Source organism: Mus caroli, chromosome 4 (genome assembly GCF_900094665.2).
Source record: "Mus caroli chromosome 4, CAROLI_EIJ_v1.1, whole genome shotgun sequence".
Lineage (NCBI taxonomy): Eukaryota > Metazoa > Chordata > Mammalia > Rodentia > Muridae > Mus > Mus caroli.
The window spans coordinates 129,341,370-129,358,947 of record NC_034573.1 but is presented as its reverse complement, the minus strand read 5'-3'; the positions used below and the strand labels follow the sequence as shown (position 1 = coordinate 129,358,947).

General features: G+C 49.7%; 1 protein-coding gene across 2 annotated transcripts in view; it reads right to left on the bottom strand.

Moving 5' to 3' along the window:
* Positions 1–14,097: 14,097 nt before the first annotated feature.
* Tas1r2 (taste 1 receptor member 2) overlaps positions 14,098–17,578 on the bottom strand; it is a 17,829-nt gene continuing 14,348 nt past the window's right edge. The window contains exons 5-6 of one of the 2 annotated variants that reach the window (XM_021161366.1): positions 16,909–17,032; positions 14,098–15,504 (exon numbers count right to left, since the gene is read on the bottom strand). In XM_021161366.1, the coding sequence (XP_021017025.1) occupies positions 14,576–15,504; positions 16,909–17,032 (1,053 nt within the window). In that variant the 3' untranslated portion in view covers positions 14,098–14,575. The remainder of the gene's footprint in view (positions 15,505–16,908; positions 17,033–17,578) is intronic. The other variant, XM_021161367.1, reaches the window with a different exon arrangement.

Genomic DNA, 17,578 nt, shown 5'->3' with positions numbered 1-17,578 from the left:
TGGAAATAATGAAAACATCCTTTTGGACAGGTCTCTAGAGACATTTAAGTGACCTGGGAAGACTCACCCTGTGGGCGGCACCATCCTGTGGGCGGTACTACCCTCTGGGCAGAGCCATCCTGTGGAAGGCATCATCCTGTGACCTGGGACCTTGGACCCATCTCTCACTGGGTTCTGACTACAGATGCCATGTGACCCATGTTGGGCTCTATTTGGCCTTGGTCTGGGCCTTGAGGACAAACCCCAGCCTGGCTCGATTTTCGAGACCTGTCATTCTCCTCTTTGAGAATGACTCAGCATGACCTACCGCCCGGAATGAGACTGCCTCTGCCTAGCTACCACTGATCTGTCAATTTCTTATAGGTCCCGTGAGATCACCCCACACCCCCTCGTCACCTCACTCCACCCCATAGGTCATCTCACCCCATACCCCTATCCCTACCTCACTGCCTTCTCTATATAAGTAAGTGCCCAGTTTAGTAAAGTAGGGTCCTGCTTTGACAAGACTCCCAGCCTGGGCCATCCTACTCAGCCCTGGACAGACCAGGCTGGGCCGGGTTCTCTCCTCTCTCCTGGACCTGCTAGCAAAGAGCCGACAACCGGCCAACTCATTCTGCCCACATGCCTTCCCCACCATGATAGACTGCACCTCATAAACTATACCATGAACCAAATAAGCCCTCCTCCCATTTAAGTCATGTCTTACCAGGTATTATGCCCTAGTAACAAGGAAGGTGACCCCTGTGACAGACAGGTCACTGAGTCTGGAGAGGAGCTGGCATGAGCCCTATCCCAGGACCTGATTGTCTAGTCCAAAGCTCTCCCTTCCCCCAAACCTGGCTCCCTTCTTCCCTTTGGTTGACTAAGTGGTGGGGGCGGGGGGCAGGCTGGGAAGAAGAGGGTGATCAGGAGAGGGGATAGGATGACAGTGGAGGTGAATAGGGTCAAAGTACATTGTATGCATGTATGAAATTGTGAACTGTAACTTTCCTTTTTTCCAAACCTATTTTTAATGATGGTTCTTAAATGCTTTAACCTTCCTTGTAGCCCACCACCCCACCAGAGGTAGTGGGAAAGAAAGGATACGGGGGAAGTGGACCTGTTTAGAAAGGGTTTTTTTTTTTTTTTTTTTTGGTTTTTTTTTTTTTTTTTTTTTTTTTTTTTGTTTGTTTGTTTTTGGGTTTTTTTTTTTTTTTTTTTTTTTTTGGAGCAACTCCCTCCTGTGCTGTCTGGAGATCTGCACTTCAGATCAGCAGACAGCAGCAGCTCGATCCACTCGCAAACACTTCACGGATACAGCACAGTCCAGTTCGGTAGAGTCAGGATAGCAAACAGGAATCAGCAATGGTGACACAGCCTAGCAGAGACAGCCAGGCCTCAGCCTTGGCACAAGTCAGCAGCAGGAGGGACACCAGGAAAAGTTTTGGGCTGTGCCTCTCTCTGGGAAGTGAAGATCAGCGAAGACTTGAGATCCAAGCATTGCACAGCTGGCTCTATAAGCAAGCCAAGCTCAGCCTTCGTCACCGTCCGTCAAGTCCTTTAATACTCTCTCCCAACATCACTGTGTCCTCCACGTGTCTTGCTTCAGCACATGCGTCTGTCTCAGCTGACATTCCCTCTGCCAATCAGCCCAAGTCCGCAGAAGCAACAAAAACCTGCAGCTCACCACCAGAAGAATTTCCCTCTATGGAGTCCTGACAAATGCAGCTCAACTATGCGATGTAAGGCGGACCGATACATGTGCGTTGTTAGCAAAGAATCCTTCATCACGGGTCCTTTCACACGCTTGTTTTAGCAGAACATCCTCTCTCCTGTGTCTACTTCAACCAAACATTCCTTCACAAGTCTGCCTTAGCCTTTCACCTGTGTCCACTTCAGCTAAACGTTCCTTCACGTGTTTGCTCCAGGCAACACACCATCCAACTGACTTTCCAAAGAACCCTTCAGTTTCCACTTCAGTGAAGGGAAAGTAAGGATTGGAAAAATTAAATGTCATCCTAGATGTCACCATCACCACTGTCTCAGTTAGGGCTTCACTGCTGTGAGCAGACACCGTGACTATAAGGACAACATTTGATTGGGGCTGACTTACAGGTTCAGCGGTTCCGTCCATGTTCAAGGTGAGAACATGGCAGTGTCCAGGCAGGCATGGCGCTAGAGTAGCTGAGAGTTCTACATCTCCATCTGAAGGCTGCTAGCAGAATATTGACTTCCAGGCAGCTAGGATGAGGGTATTAGAGCCCCCACACCCACAGTGGCACACCTACTCCAACAGGGTCACATCTACTCCAACAAGGCCACTCCTCCAAATAGGGCCACTCCCTGGGCCAAGCATATACAAACCATCACAACCACCATCACCAACGCTGTCACCATCAGCATTGTCACCATCACCACCGCTGTCACCATAATTCTATCATCACCACCCTCATCAGCATCACCCCCATTATCACCATCAGCACCATTATCATCCTTACCAATAACAATACCATACTCAATGCATCCATGACCATCTCTGTCATGCCCCTATGGCCACCTAGCTAACTTAAACACATCACTAGCATCTCCACCATGATCCTCTTGCCCAGGGTGGCTGAGATGCATCTAGGAGGGACTGTACCAGGGAACAGAGAACCCCATGTGGGTGACACTAAACCTGGACACTCCTGGAGTGTCTGCATGGAGCCCTGAACACCAGAATTTGATCCTGGGATCTAGTGAGGCCTCAGGAGAGAAGCCACAGCCGGAAGTTCTGTCTTAGTTAGGGTTTTGTTGCTATGAAGAGACAACATGACCAAGGCAACTCTTATAAAGGCAAACATTTGATTTAGGCTGCTTACAGTTTCAGAGGTTTCATCCATTATCATCATGGTAGGAACAAGGCAGCACACAGGCAAACATGGTGCAGGAGGAGCCAAGAGTTCTCATGAGGAGGCTCTCCTTTGCCCTGGGTGAAGCTTGAGTTTAGAACCTCAAAGCCCATCCACACAGGGATGCACATCCTCCAACAGGGCCACACCTATTCCAACAAGGACACACCTCCTAATAGCATCACTCCCCATGGGCCAAGTATTCAAACACATGAGTCTAAGGGGACCAAACCTACTAAAACCACCACAAGTTATTCTCTGAATTACACGCGCACACACACACATACACACACACACACCAATGGACAGGAGCTTGGCAGAAGTGTTCACATGTACACACACACACATGCATACATATGCACACACATATGTGCACAAGAACACACACAAATACATATACTTGTGTACAAATAAAATCACACATACACACGTGTGCACAGATTTATACATGCACACATAAAAATTAATAAATTAAAAGTTTTAAAATAAAAATAATAGTTCTAAATCAAAGTTGACTTCAAAGTTAACTTCACTGTAAAACAAAGCTTAGGGAAAGAAAGAGACAATGTGACTATTTGAAGAGAGATAGTTAACTTCTGAAAGAGGAGATTGGGACGATAGATTAACACCATGACTCTGTGAGGGGACACTGTGACTCTGTGAATGGACACTATGATTCTGTGAGGGGTATCTTAGTCATCGTTCTACTGCATAAAGAGACACCATGACCAGGTAACTCTTATAAAGGAAAACATTTCATTGGGGACTGGCTTACAGTTTCAGAGGCTTAGTCCATTATCATCATGGTGGGAAATATGGTGGCATGGAGGCAGGCATGGCACTGGAGCAGTAGCTGTGAGCTACATCCTGATACAAAGGCAAAGAGAGGGAAACACTGGTCTTAGCCTGAGCTTTGGAACCCTCAAAACCCACCCATGCACTTCTTCCAACAAGGCCATGCCTCTTAATTCTTCTAATCCTTTCAAATAATGCTACTCCCTAGTGACTAAGCATTCAAATGTATGAACCTATGAGGGTTATTCCTATTCAAAAGAGCACATTCCACTTTCTGGCCCTGATAGCTCAGAGCCATATCACAATGCAGAATGTATTCAGTCCAACTTCAAAAGCCCCCATAGTCTTTCACAGGCTCAATGCTATTTAAAAGTCCAATTTTTTCTGAGACTCATGGAAATCTAACGGTAACCCTGTATAAAATCAAAATTAAAAAGCAGATCACAGACTTCCAGCATACGATGACACAGAATACCCATTACAATTCTGAAAGGGGGGAAATGGAGCATAGTGGGGAAATACTGGGCCAAAGCAAGACCAAAACCCAGCAGGACAAACTTCACATTCACATAATGATATGTGATGCCAAACCACTATTCAGATCTCCAACTCCTGTCGGCTTCGTTGATGGCAACATACTTTTTTCTCTTGGGCTGGTTCCACACCCGATCTAAGGCTTTTCTAGGCAGATATCTCATGGCTCTGGCATCTCTAACATCTTGGGGTCTTCGAGGCAACCCAGGCTTCATCTTCAGAGCTTCACACAATGGCATCCTCTGGGCTTCCGAGCAGGGCCACCCCTGACATATGTCTAACTTTAGCAGCTTAGCTGTAGAGGGAGATTCCATAACCCCTTTCTTATATCCTTGACTCTAAAACCAGAACCAGGTGACCAATGCTGCCAAGTTCTGCTGCTTGCTGAGGCTGGAACTTGGCCTCTTCATTCAACTACATTTGCACAGATTTTCTGTTGTCCATGGCTCTTCACAGTATAAGCATTTTCCTTAATTTCATTTCACAGTTGGAAGCTTAGCTGGGTGGGTCCTGCCCTGAGGTCACCACTCCCTTTACTCCATTGAGCTTCAACTTTTCATCAAACTTTTATCTCCTTAACGACTCAACTTAGCTCCATTGTTCTTCCTGGTATGCCTTTCCCCTCAGGCTGTTCATTTTGTATTTCTCTCTTCAGCTTCCTCCTTTTTTATTATATATCTGCTTAAGAGTGACCACTGATAACCATATGACAGAGTCAATACGAGGCTCCTCTGCCAATGCTATCAAGCCAAAACTCTTTAATTTATCCTCAGACAGATCTTTATTTAGGACAAGGACAAAAAGCAGCCACATTCTTTGCCAATATATCATAAGAGAGGTTTCTAAGCTACTTACTAATTAGTATTCTTCCCCTCTGAAACTTCTTGTGCTGGACCTCTGGGTTCAAATCACCCTCAGATCTGTCTTTCCTGCTTGTCTAGCAAACAGCATGGTTAGGCAAAGTCACAGCAATACTCCAGTCCCTGGTACCTTTGTCTGTCTTAGTCACTGTTCTATTGCTATAAAGAGGCACCATGACCAAGGCAACTCTTATAAAGGAAAGCATTTAATCAGGGGTTTGCTTCGTCTCAGAGGCTTAGTTAATTGCTGGCATGGGAGGAAGCATGGCAGCATACAAGATGCTGGAGGAATTGCTGAAAGCTACATCCTGATCCAAAGGTAGAACCAGAGAGACTGAGCTTGGCATGGGCTTTTGAAACCCCAAAGCCCACCTCCAGTGACATACTTCCTCCCACAAGGCCACACCACCTAATCCTTCTAATCCTTTCAAATAGTTCCACTCCCTGGTGATTAAGTATTCAAATATATGAGGCTATGGGGGCATTCCTATTCAAACCACCACATTCTACTCCCTGCCCCCAATAGGCTTATAAGCCATGACATAATGCAAAATCATTTAGTTCACCACATGGGGACACTATGCCTCTGTGAGGGGGACCCTAAGACTTTGTGAAATGGAACTGTGAGTCTGTGAAAATAAAAACATTGTGACTATGTTTCTTGACATTGTGACTGGAGGAGGGCATTGTGATTCTGAGAGGGAACACTTTGACTCTCTGATGAGGATATTGTGACTCTCTGTGGGAACACTGTGGCTCTGAGAGGAAACACTGTGGCTCTATAAGAGACATTGTTATTCTGTGACAGGATACTATAACTCTGTATGGGGCCACTGTGACTCTCCAGGGGGACAGTGTGAATCTGTAACAGGAACCCTGTAACTCTGTGTTGGGGACACTGTAACAGGATACTATGACTCTGTATGGGGCCACTGTTGCTCTGAGGAGACTCTGGGACTCTGTGAGATGGATACTATGACTGCAGGGACTATGTAACTCTGAAGGGATACTGTGGCTCTGTAAGGGGAATACCATACATAATAAGAGGCTATGACTCTGTGAGGGGATAGTGTGACTAACTCTGAGATGGGAACACTGACTGTAAGGAGACAATGGGGCTCTGGGAGGGGGGCACTGTGACTCTCTGTGGGAACAATATGACTCTGAGGGGAGACACTGTGACTCTGTGAAGGGACACTGTGGCTCTGTAAGAGGATGCAGTGACTCTAAGGGTGACGTTGTGACTCTGATTTTACCCTCTTTGAGGTGGACTATACTGTCTGATTATATGTCAATCTGACACAAACCAGAGTCACCAGAGAGGAGAGAACATCAACTGAGAAAATGTCTCCATAAGATCAGGCTGTAGGCAAGCCTCTAGGACATTTTCTTAATGTGACTGATGTGTGAGGGCCCAGCCTTCTGTGGGTGTTTTCCATCCCTGGGCTGATGGTCCTGGGTTCTATAAGAAAGCAGGCTAAGCAGATCATGGGGAGCAAGCCAGTAAGCAGCATCCCTCCATGGTCTCTGCATCAGCTCCTGTTTCCAGGTTCCACCTCTGTTTGAGTTCCTGGCCTAACTTCCTTTTATGATAAACAGTGATGTGGAAGTGTAAGCCAGAACAACCCTTTCCTCTCCAACTTGCTTTGGCCATGGTGTTTCACCACAGCAATAGAAACTTCAACTAAGACAAGGACACACTGACTCTGTGATGGGACACTGTGACTCTGAGGGCAGCACTGTGACTCTATCCTGAGGCTTCTGTGACAGTGACTTCAGAGGTAACTCCTGGCAGATAAGAACCATGCCCCAGGCCCACTGTGTCTCAGACACAGACAATTTGTCCCCTGCAGTGTAGCAGAATTGTTTTCTGGTTTCCCAGATGATGAAACTATGGCCCCGTAGCCAGAGCCCTGCAAGTCACAAACACTCCAGCAGCCAAGGTCCTCTGCTTCTAATCTGTAGCAACTCCTTTCATGGTTCCATCAAGGCAGGATCTAGGGTTTCTTAAAGTCCTCAGTTGCTACTGGAGACTGTGTCCTCTCTGAGAGCTCCTGTCACCTCTGTGTTCAAGTCCACAGTTACGTCTCAGTGACTCCCGCACCCTTCCTGGGCAGCCATGACTGCATCTGCCTAGGCTCTTCAAAGCTATTCACAGTCCTCGCACTTCTGCATGCAGGGCCTGGTTCATATTAGCACCCGGCTCCTGTGGTGGTCGGATGGGGCTTGGAATGCATCCAGAAAGTGTCAGTGTCCATAGTATGCGTTAACAACTTATCTAACGTGGAACATCAGATTGTTTGATCTGCCAATTAGGTGCCTGGAGCTGCTAACTGGAAGCAGATGGCCCATACATCATTACTGGAAGGATGATGGCCAGACATTTCCACAGTCGCAGAAGCGGACCTGCCTTTGCTTCGTCATCCTGGACATTCCAACTGGGTGTCCCCATCCTAGGATTGAAGACTTGAGACAAGAGAGGCTCTGGCCCTGTTGCTTATACCCCAAGAACTGGGCAGCACAAGAGATGGGTTGATCCTGGATGGCTGTTGGCCTGTGGCTTCCCAAGTTCCCTGTGGGATGCTGGCATCTGCTAGACCTCTCTATGTGTCGTCGGTACACTGGGCTGGAAGGCCAGCAGAAATTCTTGAGCATCTGCCAGCATCCTAGACTGGGAGTCAAGCAAGCCTCAAGGCTTGGGATAGCCCAAACCACACAAAAACCATCCTAAATAGCCGGAAGCCAGGACTCCTTCCCTAGCTCACCCCCTGCAGCCTGTTGCTCCACAGAACTGATGCGGTCCCAGCCCTGTGAGCATCACTGGCTCCATCAGGCCTAGAAGCCCACTCCTCAAGGGTCTCCCAGCCTCCTTCAGCCCTTGATCTCCACCCCCACACCTCTGCTCCTTTCTCCCAAAGCCCCCCGGTCCCCATCTCAGGACAAAGTGTGAACCACCCTTGTCAGGGACTCCCTGAGGCAGATGTTCTGCTGAAGACCTCAGCTGTCTTATGGCACGCACAATGGTGTCACCCCACTGGCCACATGACTGCCCATCTCTGCATCTCCTCTCCATATTTCTTCCTCCTTGTTTTTTCTCTCTTGCTTTCCCCCTTCCTAACCTGTCTCATGTTTCTGTCTGTCTCCTCCCCTTGCCTCTCCTCCCTCACCTCTGGCTCTCTCAGGCTCAGCTCCCTAACTCTCGGCTCTCTGGGCTGCTGGGTCTTCCTACCACAGGGCCTTTGCTCAGGCTGGCTCTCTTCCTAGAACACACCCTCCTTTGGCCACCCACCTGTTCATTCTTCTTTAAAAACACCTGTCTATCATGTGTGTGTGTGTGTGTGTGTGTGTGTGTGTGTGTGTCTATGTGTGTGTCTGTGTATGTATGTGTGTAGAGGTGGGGCTCTTCTGCCACCATCAGGCTCACCACTTATTCTTCTGCCCTCAACCTGATGCAAGCTGTCAACATATCAGGAGCCTTGCTTGGCCTGCCGAAGGGTCCCCTCTGATGCTTCCATGATTCCCTGAATGCCCCCACTCTAGTGGCTGGTGCCAGGATGAATGGCTGTGTGGGCTGTGTGCTACATGCTGGGAGCAGGGACTGTCTTCTGAGGTGACAGTGGTCCTTGATGCTGTGCAGGGCCTGAATCTTTGGTAGTCCTTGTTTGGCACTTGTTCAATGAATGAATGAATGCCTACAATCCCCTACCTATCTATAGGTGAACTCTATCATCTATCTATATATCTATCTATCTACCTACTTAATTTATGTGGGCACATTGACGCTATCTTCAGACACACCAGAATGCATCAGATCCATTCCAGATGGTTATGAGCCACCATGTGGTTGCTGGGAATTGAACTCAGGACCTCTGGAAGAGCAGTCAGTGCTCTTAAACACTGAGCCACCTGTCCAGCCCTAGTGAACTCTTCTTTCTGGCCATTTCTTCCAGACTTCCAGAGCAGCTACTGGGTTGTCTGGTCTTGCCTCCACAGCCCAGTCCCACCTGTTGTCACCTGACAACACTCGAAAGGATTTGTTCTAGCCAGGGTGTTCTCCTAGGTGCCCGACAATCAGGAGACAGTCAGAGCCCCCGTGCACTTCTGCTTTTTGTATCCCGGGGCAGGTGAACACAGCAAGGTAGTGAAATATTCATTCATCCTGTGATGGATGAAGGAGGGAGAGAATAAACAAGAGACCAAGCCACAGGGCTATCAAGGAGGAGCATTCTGAGAGAAGAAAGCAGTCAGGGCCAAGGCCTCAAGACAGTGGCAGCCTGGGAGCTGGAGAGGAGTCAGTGTGGTCATAGAGAGCCGTGGGAGGTGCATCCACCATGAGGACACAGAGAGAATAGGAGTTTGTAAGCCTGACCCACCCAGAAAACTGCCTCAGCTCTTCCGGTGGCCTTTCTACTTTATGACTCTGTCCCAGCACAAATCCTGAGAGTCCCTCTGATCAGACCAACCCAGGTCATGTGCCTGAACCAACCACTGGATGAGAAAATATCACCTTCCTCCCACAACACCCCAGAATATGGTGCCACCCCTGGAGCTCAGGCTCTGAGATCAGGGGCTGATGGGTGTTTGAGGATGTAAGGGGGTTCTGGGAGGTCAGTGGAGGTCATGGAAGGTGCTGGAGCAGGCACACCTTTAAAGAAGACTCCATCTGCTACCACAGAAGACTGGCCACCAGGAGCAAGTTTACGCATGGTCCCAAAGGACACAGCTAGTGTCCCTAAATAGAAATCCCAGAGAATAGGACTCTCACTCGACCTACCAAGAAGGGTCTACCCTGGGGTGATTAGCCAGTAACAGGCTTACCTTGCAAGCATGAGGACCTGAGTGTGTGTTAAAACCCAGACTCACATGTTATCCCAACACTGGGAAAGTAGAGACAGGAGGATCCCTAGAGTTTGTGGTCCAGCCTGGTCTACTGGGTGAATTCCAGCCAGTGAGAAGCCATGGCTCAAGATGGAAAACACGGGAGGTGGTCCTCTGGCTTCCATATGCTTGTGGGCAAACGCATATATGTATTACCTGCATACAGTACACATACACACACACCAAACACCACAATGCTACATCACACATACACACACTCCATACTCCACACTCCACACCATATACACCACATATACCGCACATAACTCCGCAGCACATATACCACACACATGCACACACACACCTACATACAACACTCATACATACAAGCTACCACATACATCACACACACACACACACCACATATGCACACAACATACACTGACAACACATAGACACATCTAGAGACACAACACAACACACAATATAGTTGTCTAACAGTGGAGGATGCTCTTAATAACCTCTGGAGGGGAAGAAAGACTTAAGAAGACTTCCTCCATTGAAACAGCTCTGCAGGTGTGCAGTGAGTATCCTCTGAGCTCAGTGAGATTCTGGGATTTTCCCCACTAATTGCGGTCCTCCAACAGAACCCAGAAATGAGGCCATTAGCTCTTTAAAAAAATTAAGCCAAGGCATAGATAAATGTAAAGAGAAAGAATTAAGAGATTAAAACTCCCTGTGCTCCTAAAATCTGGTCCCTCAGGCAAGAGGGACAGATAGGACAAAGCCATGGCCAGGGCCAGGCCCTACAAAAGCTAAGGGGCTCTGTATGTTGGCTCTGGGCTCCCCTGGGAAGTCTGGAGGGAATAGAGAAGGGATATCGACAAAGATCTTACTTCTAGAAAACCCCTACATCCTTAGTGTCTGCTGAAAGCTTCTGTTGGTTGGTCTGATTGCATTCTGGCACTTGTGGGGGCGGGGGGCAGAGGCAGGTAAATCTCCATGAGCCTGGTCTACAATGTAAGTTCCAGGAGAGCCAGGGCTACACAGAGAAACCCTGTCTCACAAAACCAGAGAGAGGGAGGGGGAGGGGGATGGGAGGGGGAGGGGGAGGGAGAGGGAGAAAGAAGGAGGAGGAGGAAGAGGAAGAAGAAGAAGAGAAAAGAGAAAGGAAGGAAGGAAGGAAGGAAGGAAGGAAGGAAGGAAGGAAGGAAGAGAAAAAGAACCTCCTAGAAAAGTTAATAAAACCCAGCTCTGGGTGTTTCCTGAGATGACTGGCATGTGGACAGCCATATTGAACGGGGAAGACCCTCCCAGTGGGCCTGACAAGGATGAAGCATGGAAGAGCGAAGCTAGCACGCATTTAGCCATCCTTGAGCGAGCGCTTCTGTTACAACGGACATTATCCGATTCTCGCCTTGAACTTGGATGTGGGCCCTCACTCACCAGGGGTGCCCTGGTCTTTGGCCTCAGACTGGGACTGCAGCATTGGCCCTTCTCGGTCTGAGCAACTGCAGGGGTCCACAGCTCTTCTGTCTGCAGATCTCTATAGTGGGGCTATTCAGTTTCAGGCCAGGTAGACTCATGTAAGAAATGCCCTCTCACCATTCTATAAACATCCCCGATAGGTCTGTTTGGTTCATCTGAAAAATGCTGCCTAATTCAGTCTCTTCTCCTAACCATCTCTAGCCCCTACATGAGACCCACGCTGAGGACAGTGGGAAGACACAGCTGGACATGGAGCGAGGGGTACAAGGAAGGCTTCTCAGGTGACAGAGCAGAGGTGCAAAGTAGACACGGTACCCAGAGCACTGGCAGAGCCGCTCAGAAAGGACGAGGCCTGGAGACCCAGAGCTGAGCCCCTGCCCCGGGTTTCCTTCCTCCCATTCTGCTTTCCTATCTTTCTTCCTGCCGCCCTCACCGGGCCCCACCTCCCAACTCCTGGGAAACTGTGATCACCCCCAGAGTAGATTTGAAAAGCCTCCCCCATGTCCTCCACTGGAAGAACCTTCAGGAAGTTTGTACCTCTGTCCTGCCCCAAACCACAACCCCAATGCCTGCCCTCCTGTCTGAGATCTGGGTGCTTCTGAGCTGGCCGCTCAGGCTCTCTGAAGAACAGCTTGGAACCTCACACTAGAGCACTGCCCCCTTGGTGAGCACCAAGGGATCAGGTCTGAGCCCCCGACACAGCAAGATCAGAGGACGCTGCCCAGAGCCCACCATGAGATACGGGTGTACTAGGCAGAGCTCTGCCCAGAAGCATGACGCCCCCGAGATAGCAGTGCCAAGGTGGCTATAACATGCGGGCTCTGGATCACCAAGCCTGTGGGCCTTGTTTGCTGGGCAGGGTAAGGCTGGGAAATAGTTTCAGAAAGGTGGGTTTTCCACAGGGGTTGGCACTGTGGTCTCTAGTACAGGAAGTTCTTGAAACACAGACACTAAAAAAAAAAAATATGGTCTGGGGGATCGCTCAGTCACTGAAATGCTTGTCACACGAGTATGAGAGGCCAAGTTGGCTCAGTGGTTAAGAGCACTGGCTGTTCTTCCAGAGGTCCTGAGTTCAATCCCCAGCAACCACATGGTGGCTCACAACCATCTATAATGGGATCCGATGCCCTCTTCAAGCAGGCAGATGCATATGCAGCAAAGCACACATATATTAAATAAATAAAAGATTAAAAAAAAATTTAAAGGAAAAAAATAGTTACTTATTGTTGTGCTAAAGATAATCCCATTTATTTTAGGGCTCAAGATACAGTGGGGTGGAGGGCTGGAGAGATGGCTCAGCAGTTAAGAGCACTGACTGCTCTTCCAAAGGACCTGGGTTCAATTCCCAGCACCCACTTGGAACTGTAATTCTGGCCCAGGGGATCTGACACCCTCATACAGACCAACATGCAGGTAGAACAGCAATGTAAATAAAAATAAGTAAAAATCGTTTTAAAAAAAATATTCTGATTGGCAGCAGAGTTCATGGCCGCCATGGTGAAGATTATAGCAGCAGGCAGGCAGACCTGAAGCTGGAGCAGAAGCTGAGACCACAAGCAAAACAGAATGCGAAGTGTTAGGGTGGCCTGGGCTTCTGAAACCTCAAAGCCTGCCCCCCAGTGACACACCTCCTCCAAGGCCACACCCTCTAAACCTTCCCAACGAGTTCCACCAACTGGCGGCCAGGTATTCAAGTATATATGTGCATGGGGGGGGGGGTGCTGTTCCCATTCATACCTCCACACCAGGCATGGTGGCCTGTGCTTGTAGATGGGACAGGCAGATGCTTGGGGCTCACTGGGCTCCAGCCTAGCCTGTCAGCCAGTGTCAGGCCCATAAGAGACTTCATCTCTCTATCACCCTATGGTTTCTGATAAATAGTGCCTAATGTTTTCCTCTGGCCTCCACACGCATGTACACACATGTATAGGTTCAGCTGCACATACATGTGCACACACACACAGAGCACAACTTTACATTGCCCTGATGGTTTCAGAAGCATGTGAATTTATAGTGACTGGCATTTATTGCGCACCCACTGTGTACATTTTCACCTTATTGTGTTCTATCTGTGTTATTCTCTCTCTCTCTCTCTCTCTCTCTCTCTCTCTCTCTCTCTCTGGAATCAGACCATATCTCCCCACAGCTCACTCAGCAAACCTGCTATGACCTGAAAGACTCCCTCCTCCCTGCCATCGGGAGCCCAGGCCCCTGATGCCCAGGCCTAAAACAACCTTGCATTATAACTTCACTTTTGTCTAGTGCCTTTCTGCCCTGGGACTCCTGGCGAGTAGCCGAGATAACACAGCGGAGCGTGTATTTCCCTGGATAGTGTATACACACACCCTGGGGTAAGGAACCCCCTTTGTTCCATAGAAGTGAAGATTCAGTCTCTTACAGCCCCCTGTCATTGCTATCTACGGTGCTTTTCTCTCTTAAGGAAGCTCTTCTTAAGCCTCAAGGGCTCCCTCTCCCCATCCAGGGCTCCATCATGGCTGTCTATTGCAACCATGCTGTGACTCTCCCCATATCTCCTCCGGAAGGGTGGCTCATCCCAGCTTCCATTTCTTCAGCCTCCAAACATCAACACCTGCAACTATGATGCCCATTTCAGAGATGGGCAAGTGGAGGCTCAAAGACAAGTTGGCCCAAGGTCACCCAGACACAATGAATGCCCAGACGGTGTCTATGACCTTCCTCAGGAAATCTCTGAAATCAGGAAGGGACATTGATTTCACCCAAGGGAAGTTTATTCATAAGCAACAATGGAGGGCCCATGATGCTCATCTGACCATTAGAACACAGGAGTCCCAGAGTGTGCTCCCCAGGAACCGGAATGAAACACAGATTAACAGACATCTGGAGAGCACGGTAGCCACCATGGTTGGCCTCACAGCCACACTAGCCATGAGCAGGAAGGCATGGGCCACAGCCCCGCAGGTGCTCACTATGACCACCAGATGGCAGTGGTGGGCCATCCTTGGAGCCCTATAGGTCACCTTGGTGGTTTCTTCCATAAGTGGGTTGTAGGTCCTAGCCAGTGAAACGGCTCGAGCGGGGTTCGGGGATGGGGGGGGGGGTAAGGAGAGTGCATTATGGGTAATTTCAAGCGCTATGTGGGTAAAAATAGCTACACTGCAAAGAATGCCGAGGAACAAGGAACACCTGTAGCGTGGCTGGGGGCTCTGCTGCTGAGGCCAGTGGGTGGGGCTAGCTCTTCCTCATCGTGTAGCCCTGGATCATGCTATTGAAATAAGCTGAAGTGTTGCGCTCCGGGTAGAAAAGGATCATGTAACACTTGGGGCCAAAGTACCCCAAGCCGATGGCCAGAAAGTTGAGCACAGTGACCAGGAGATCCATGATGGTGACCAGCACGCCATCGTGGACAGACATGAACGTGCAGAGGGAGATGGAGGAGGTGAAGGAGAAGGTCATGCTGAGGGTGATGAACTTGGCTTCGTTGTAGTTGGTGGGCAGTTCCTTGCCCACGTACGCGAAGCTGAAACCCAGCACGGACAGCAGCAAGTCCATGCTGGTGTTGAAGAGTAGCCCGTTGCGGTAGTTAGGGTGACAGGAGAGGATTATGATATTGGGGTCTTCGGGGTCGGTCCGGCCAATGGGGTTGATGGTGGTGGCCAGCATGTTGCCCGCCACCAGGGCCACCTTGACGGCCGTGATGAAGGCCACGAAGACGTAGGGCCCGTGGTAACGCATCCAGAAACCGTAGGCATTTGGCAGGCGTCTGGCCATCTTGAAAACGCACACAATCTGGAAGGAGCGCACCGTGATGCAGGAGAGGCAGACGGAGAAGCAGACGGTGAAGAAAGCCTGGCGGCAGAAACAGGAGAAGACCGTGGGGGGCCCCACATACACGGGGACCATCCCGAACGCCAGCAGCAGGGGCACCAGCATCAGGAAGCACATGGGGCCGCCCGCCGAGCGCACCATGGGCGTCTGGAAATGTCTCCAGAAGATGAGCAGAATGGCCAGCGTACTGAAGAAGCCCAGGGCGGCCAGGATGGTCACCACGATGGTGGGCACTTCGTGCCACTCCAGGAAGGCCAGCCGCCGCTTGAAGCAAGCGACGTCGTTCTTGTAGGACCACATGGAACCCGGGCAGGACAGACAGTTAAACTCATCTACAAGAGTCCACAGCAACTCCTGTCAGTGGGACCCCACATGTGAGCCCCTGTACTGCCCCCCCCGCCCCCCCACCCCGCCCAGTTCTCTGTGCCTGGGCCCTGAGGCAGAGAGAGGCTAAAGGAACTCCTCCCGCTGTGATTGAGCAAAGCTTCCTTATCACCTCATCTCACAGACAAACCAGACCCAGCTCTCTTATGTCACTTTTTTTCACAGTCACAAAGCAGGTGAGTTATCAGGTAAGTTACTAAATCAGGATTTAAACCCCAGGTCTCCTTGCTCAGAACCCACCAACTTCAAGGCCTCTGCCAAGACATCATTCTCTAGTAACCACATCTTCGGCGGGGGGTGGGGGATTGTTGTATGTGTGTTTACATGGTGTGTGTGCACGAGTGTGTGTGTGTGTGTGTGTGTGTGTGTGTGTGTGTGTATGTGTGTGTGTGTGCGTGTATGCATGTGTGCATGTGCATGTGTGTGTACATGGGTGTACAGCCCAGAGGACAATATCAGTATTGTTCTTCAAATGCCTGCCTGCCTTCCTTCCTTCTTTCCTTTCTTATTGAGACGAGCTCTCTTGTTTGCCTGGAACTTGGCAAGTGAGCTAACCTGGCAGGCCAGTGAGGCCTAGGAAGCCATGTGTCTCAACCTCCCTGACACTGGTCCCAAGTGCATGCCACCCTGCTTGGTTCTATTTCACCTGACTTCTAGGGATCAAACCCATGTCCTCATGTTTGCAAGGTAAACTCTTTACCAACCACATCTCCACAGCTCTTTACCAAACCCACAGAGAGCACTAAGAGTCAGATACTGTGGTAGGTACGGAGATAGAGAGCCCCAGAGACCAGGAAAGGCTAGGCCTTATTTACAGGCCGCTGACAGCTGGGACAGACAGGCCAGCTGAAGCCTTCCACACACTTAGCTGGGGCCCCTACTTGTTGCTGGGCATACAGCAAGTGTTTTTGTCCAGAGGTGAAATCACCAATTAATTTTTAACCAATGAGGCCTTGTGAAAGCTTTTCACTCAACCCTGAACTGTGTTAAGCACTAATGTGAGCCTAAACACTGGAGTCAGTGGTCTAGAAAGAAAGTGGCTTTAAACTAGGAATCCAGTCAATGAGGACTGGAGAGATGGCTCCGTGGGTGACATGCTTGGCATACAGTGTGGGGGCTGATCCTGAAGTACCACACAGAAACCTCTACTGGGGATTTCGCTTCATGGAAGCCACAAGAGGCACCAGGCCTGGTCTCTAGCTTTTGGATACTTGCATCCCCTGGGAAGACCCCAGAGACCCTGGCAAAGTGAAGGGACCTCTGGAAACTCCAGGACAGGGTGGGGACACTGAGCCATGAACAGAGGACCTGGGGTCTGCTAATGAAGGGCAGAGCGGGGGTGGGAGCCATACCTACTGAGCGGTTGAGGTAGGTGCCTGGCGGACAGTCCATGCACTCAAAGCAGCATGGGTGGAGGCCTATGGGTTTTTTCATTTGCCCAGGCTGGCAGCTCTTGGAACACATGGATACGGGGACCTGGAGGGAAGAAGGCGAGAGACTCTGAGCCTTGTTTCCTACCCTCTGGGAGGACCCTGATCTTTCCCACAGCTATCAGGAGAGGGGAACCTGGCCCTGTCTGAACTGCTGTTAGAACTGGATCTCTGCAGGACTCTCTCGGTTTTGCCTGTGGCCTAACCCAATCCATCATCCTCTGGTAAAACACCCAAAGGTGAAGAGGAGACTTCCTGAAGATGCTGACAAGATAGATCACAACCCCCTGAGTTCTGGCAGCCATCTTATCACAAAGAGAACATCATGGCCAAAGAAAAACCTGATTTTGGTGGAAGAGGGTTGAAAGCTAGCGAGAGATCCTGGATCCATCCATACCTGAACCGTCACCATTTATTCTGTTACCGTGTGTACTGGCTATTTTTGTGTCAACTTGACACAGCTGGAGTTATCACAGAGAAAGGAGCTTCAATCGAGGAAATGCCTCCATGAGATCCAACTGTAAGGCATTTTCTCAATTAGTGATCAAGGGGGGAAGGCCCCTTGTGGGTGGGACCATCCCTGGGCTGGTAG